At 30.7% G+C, this 5647-nt stretch overlaps 1 protein-coding gene across 4 annotated transcripts in view; it reads left to right on the top strand.

Moving 5' to 3' along the window:
• The first annotated feature begins 275 nt into the window (after positions 1–275).
• Positions 276–5647, top strand: part of LOC106478067 (PAB-dependent poly(A)-specific ribonuclease subunit PAN3-like) — a 66407-nt gene continuing 61035 nt past the window's right edge. For all 4 annotated transcript variants that reach the window (XR_002609805.1, XM_022381521.1, XM_022381524.1 and 1 more), the window contains exon 1: positions 276–585. Coding sequence is in view for 3 of the 4 variants with exons in the window: in XM_022381521.1 (XP_022237229.1) it covers positions 363–585 (223 nt within the window). In the remaining variant the exon portion in view is untranslated. The remainder of the gene's footprint in view (positions 586–5647) is intronic.

Raw genomic sequence — 5647 nt, 5'->3', positions numbered from 1 at the left:
CAGATAGCCAATTGTGTAAGTTAAAAGTAAAATAAGATATTTGTCTCATATGTTACTGGGCATCTTTATCCTTTGAGAAATTAGTACTCCCCTGAATTTATTGATAACATGCTTCTCCGATGAATTTCCTTGTATGCTTTTGTTCAGTGAGTATTCTACTTTGTTACATATATATATATTACTATTATTATTACGAAAACGAGGGTACTTGGGGTCATAAATGCGCATGTTCACTGATGTATGTGTTTGTTGTGGTTTACACTTTTAGTTTTAGAGGAGATTGCATTTTACGAAGAAGTTATACAAACTGAGATGTTATTTTGCCTTTAGAGCCTGACCAATTGATGAGCTAAGATTTCATTATGCTTCCAACTATAAATGGCCCTGCTGGAGCTACTCGAAAAACCACCATATGTAGATATTTTGCTACAAGTGGAACTTGTTTTTACGGGAACGATTGTCAATTCTTACACGCTAACCCTAACGTCGAGCCAAACGATCTGTCGTTATCGTCATTAGTGTTGTCTCAACCGTCATCTATGGCTATGAGTATGAGAGATTTATCGGTGAATAGGTTACCAGAAGGTAAAGTAATTTATGTTTGTGACTATATCTACGTTAAAGCCTAAGGCTGTTTTAAGGAGTTTTGTTTAATAAGTTTTATCATGTAGCATGTTTAATTTTATTTTTAGGTGCAATTCTTACTAAATTGTACAGTGAAAGATAATAAAATTAAACATGTTGTATTCTTACTCTTAGGTTCCAGATTTTTATTTTTATGCAGCCAACAATTTGAAAATGAAATTATGCTCCATTAAATTGTTGATTATGCAGAAGAAATAAAAATTATGCATTGTCACATGGCAAAATTTAAAATTATGCAACCATTTAATTTTATCAAAATCAAAACAGCTTAAAACAACATTTAAGAGGGTGTTAGATAGGATGTATCATTAATGCACTTGCATATAAATAGCAATTTAACACATTTTTTTTTATGAAATAAAAAACTAAAATTCCAAAATTTTTGGACAGGCTATTAATCAGACTGTCTACCCAGCAGATACCACTTGCCAGGACTCTGAGAGACAGCAACAAACAAACTATAAGTCAAATTATAAATCTGATTAAATTGATATAGGCTTGGCTTTACTAAGTCTAGAAATTTAATTTTGATTATGCAATCAACCATGAGCATACAGTCACATTTAATTATGCAGAAATTCCATAAATGCATAATTACATTAACCAAATGTGCATGGGGTCAGTCCATTGGACCATCCTGTATTGGGAAAGGAATGTTGACTGTAATTCAGGATTTACTTCATGTATCTGCATAAAATGTGGTAAGCTTTTAGTAATACTTACAAACCTGTTCTACACACAAAAGAAATGTGTTACAAAAGTATTTGTAATCAAGATATGTCTGTGAATTGCTGACCTCACTCTGACTCAGACTCTGAAAAGTCTGAGTGCAAGGTGATGTTCATGTGAAAAATAAAAGTACTTTTGTTCATCATACAGTATGCACATTGCATTTGCATAACCTTTAAAACCTCCAAAATGCATATCTACAGTTTATTTCCAGTATTCCTTTGTATTGTATCTGGTATGTACTTTCTACCTTGACCTGTTGCAAAATCAGCAGGTTAAAATGAATAGTTGATAGCCCTGACATCAAATACATAATACCAAGTTGAATGGCACTCTGTAAAAGGTTGTGGCTTGTGCACTTTGACCCCTATCCATGTAGCTAAGGTTAATCAGACTATCTAGCTAGCAGGTTGTCAGGACTCCAAGATGTACCAAAAAACAATTAGTCAAAAGTTATAAATTTGGTAAAATTGAACTAATTTTGACTTTTCTTAGTCTAGAAATTTAGATTTTCGTTATACAGTCAACCACTAATTATGCAGAAAATGTGATGGATGCATAATCACATTAATCACATGGCCTTGTATTCTGTTATACAGTCAACCACTAATTATGCAGAAAATGTGATGGATGCATAATCACATTAATCACATGGCCTTGTATTCTGTCACAACAAATGAATTATTATTATAATCAGTAACCCAGTTGACCTATACCATAGTATTAGTTTATAATTGTCTGACTAAACAGTCTGGCATTGTAATTAATTTCTATACTACATTTGCATATCTGGTATCAGCTTGCTTCCTTTCTATGTTCAGAGTAAAATCAAAGGTTTTAAATGTGAGGATAGTTCATGTTGCTTTTGTTAATATTAGCATTCACACTGTTATGGAAGTTACACACTGCCATACCCCATATTGAAGATCTTTGTGCTCTTAAAGTTTAATTTGATCAAGGAGCTACATGGCACCACTCAGTCATAACAAATTTTATACTGTCAGAGTTTGTAGCCTTGTAATAATACTCAACATGTTCAGTTTTAATGACATAGTTTAGAAATAAACTACTGGCATGACTGTAGGAACAAAAATGGCCTTATTGAGAATTTCATTGCAAAAAAAAACTTCTAACAATTAATGTTCTTCAACCTCTGATCAAAGCAAGCTATATTATGGTTCAGTTCCCAATGTATATTTTATCTTCATGAACAAAATAATTAGTACTACCTCTCACACTGAAAAAAAAAGTTGATTAGCTCATCACACATTTATCCAGCATTCACAAACCATCAATATTTCATTTCTGTGCATGGAATCTCTTTTTGTGACTGTAAACTATAGTGTATTATAATCTTGAGAAACAATTTCTGTCACTTATCTCACACATAAGTCTTTTCTTTACTCTCTTTATTAATATCTTAAATACAAATGTAGTGATGAGTTTAATTTCAACAAAATATAAAGAAGATTTTTTTCATAAATAGGTTTCAGGAGAAAGACTTTTACAGTGTTTTACTTCTAGATCTGAACAAAAACTTCTTTTATCAGACTAAACTTTTTCCCACTGTAGAAGTAAGCCTAAATGGGATATAATTTCCAGGGCATCTTACCACTATTTTTAAAAATAAGAGTAACATTAGCACCTCTCCAATCCTCGGGAACCTGCCCCCTGTCTGTTGACCTACTAAAAATAAAAGAAAGAAACTCACACATATGATCTTTGACCTCTTTTCCAATCCTTGGGAAAACCTTGTGTGTCCCTGATGCTTTATCTATTTTAATCTTTCTGTTCATTCCTAAAGGATTAATATATACATGATTCTAGTCAATTCTGACAAGTAATTGTATAAGCAAGCTGAAAGATATAAAGATAGAAACAAATAGATGTCCTTGTTATGTGTTATGTGCTCACATTGATAGATGGACACAGGATGCAAGTCTGAATAGTTTTTCAATATTCTGAAGTCCTTCACTTTCTTCTCTGAATGATTAATTTTCTGCTTTATTTCCAATAATAATAGTAAATTATATTGGTGGTATAGCTGATAAAGTTTTGAGATTCTGTGAGTACAATAATTTTTGTTTTATAGTTTATCCCAATGTCTATGTCTAAATTGTTTATAACTTACTGTTAAAATCTTTAGAACCACAGTACTACTCAGTACAGTTTGGATAATATGATAATTTTAGATGTTGTCAGTGAAAGTACTTTTAGTTCCACAGTAATCTTATTGCTCATAAAAATGCCAATATCAGTTTGATTTATGCTTTCATGAAAAGCTCGACCACTTTTCAGTCACACAAAATTTGTTGAAATCTTTTTAACCTTTCAAGACTTAATTTTATGAATTTAAGAATGAAAGTAAAATAAATTGTGTAACAATGTGTCAACCACACTAATCTGCTATATCCAATGCCACTGAGCTTTTCATCTAGTAACAGGGCTTCTCAGGCCTGCTTGGATATGAGAGACATAGTTGTAATTTAGTTGATATTTATGTTATAAAATTTCATGAAGAACAACTGTTATAGTGTGAACCAGTTTATATGATGAAGTGTAATTTCAATCAATTTTATCTGAGTCATTAAGGTAAGGATTAATAATAAGCATTATTTATTTTAACAACAATTATTTATCAATATTATTTTTGTTTTTCTTGTATTATGTTTTCTGAATGTTCTGAACATGCAGCAACATCATCAAACTAAAAGCAAAAAGTTTCTCCTGCCTGTATAATGTTTAATAAGTTATATTGGCATATAGAATTACATTGTCTGAATATATTATATCAATAACAAAAGTGTGTTTTATATCTAACAGCTCATATCAGTGAAAAAATATACACTATCTGTATTGGTTTGATAAAAATATTTTACTTTTTAAGACAAGAAAAACTTATTAAACACACCACAATTATTCTGAGACAACAAATGAATAACATCTAGAAAATAAAAGTATATGACATCAGAAAAATTTAACTTAGAAATTGAAACTTTAATCCTTGAGTAGATGTGCACAATAAAGATATGGACCAATATCACAAGAACAAATAAAGCAGACCTTTTGAACTTTAAATAAATATCATTGTATGAACTGCAATATCCCTATGAACTAGATATGGCATTTCTTTAAAGTCATTTCATTAGCATTAGGGAAACTTGATGAACATGTTTTCTAATTTAGAAATATGTAAGAGACATGGTATAAGTTAAATGTGACAGTTTTTCTGTTCTTGATAGTATATTAAACAAAAATACTTTTTAATCAGAAAAAGGTAAACTGATCTTTCTAACTGATTTACACACAAATTGCAGGGGTGTGTAATCCATATCACCATATCATAGTGTAAACTAGGGTTGCCAAGTTAGGGATTTTGTTACTAGATCTATCAAATTTTTGGGTTCCCAGAGCAACAGAAGTTTGTCAAAACTACTAGTGACAAATCTAGCAACTTTTACTGCCGACAGTGGGGATACTTAGAGAATGAAGTCGCCAATTTGTTCTGTCACAGAGTCACTCACAAGCAACTCAATACTGTTAACACTTTCAGCACGGGCTTGGTTCCTGGGACCAACCTCATAACCATTTTGTGCTTCTTAGTTATAGTTTTCATGCTATAGCTTTTAAATTAGTAAGCAAATGTTAACAAATTTTGGTACATTATCAGTAAACATTGCAATGCTTTCATACACAAAATATCAAATTTTTTATTAAGTCTTAAGGTTTGTAAAGCAATGTTTTCTCGTGCCTTTTTTTCTTTTTGCATGTTGCCTATCTAACATGTAGTTTTCATTTTAAGATTAGAAATACTTTTATGCATCAGAAAATATGTCCAGATAGCTATCAAACGTTTCTTATCAAAAACTATATTTTATTTGTTATTTTAAGTAATGAATCTCTGTAAGGGTTTGGTAGATTTCACCGATCTCATAACTACCATAAAAATTAGGAAATAAATATAAATTATGCCTCTTTCATTCTAGAATGAACACAAATTATAGCACGAAAACATAAATGTTAAGCTAAATAGCTTTAATCTCGTAACATTATACATTTATATATATTTATTATTTTTATTATATTGACTTTCAGCCATACCTGTCTAACAATACAGAAGATACAATGATGCAGCATATGTGCAATCATGTTACCGTATCCAATAACATAAAACTGACCTTTCGTTTGTACAAAGTAACTTGTCTTGGCTGTGTTTTAGTAAACTAGTATTGTATAAAATAGTGACATTTTTACTATACATATATACGTATAT

This window comes from Limulus polyphemus, unplaced genomic scaffold (genome assembly GCF_000517525.1).
Source record: "Limulus polyphemus unplaced genomic scaffold, Limulus_polyphemus-2.1.2 Scaffold8, whole genome shotgun sequence".
Classification (NCBI taxonomy): domain Eukaryota; kingdom Metazoa; phylum Arthropoda; class Merostomata; order Xiphosura; family Limulidae; genus Limulus; species Limulus polyphemus.
The sequence above is the reverse complement of the archived record's forward strand: the minus strand, read 5'-3'. Positions and strand labels throughout refer to the sequence as shown.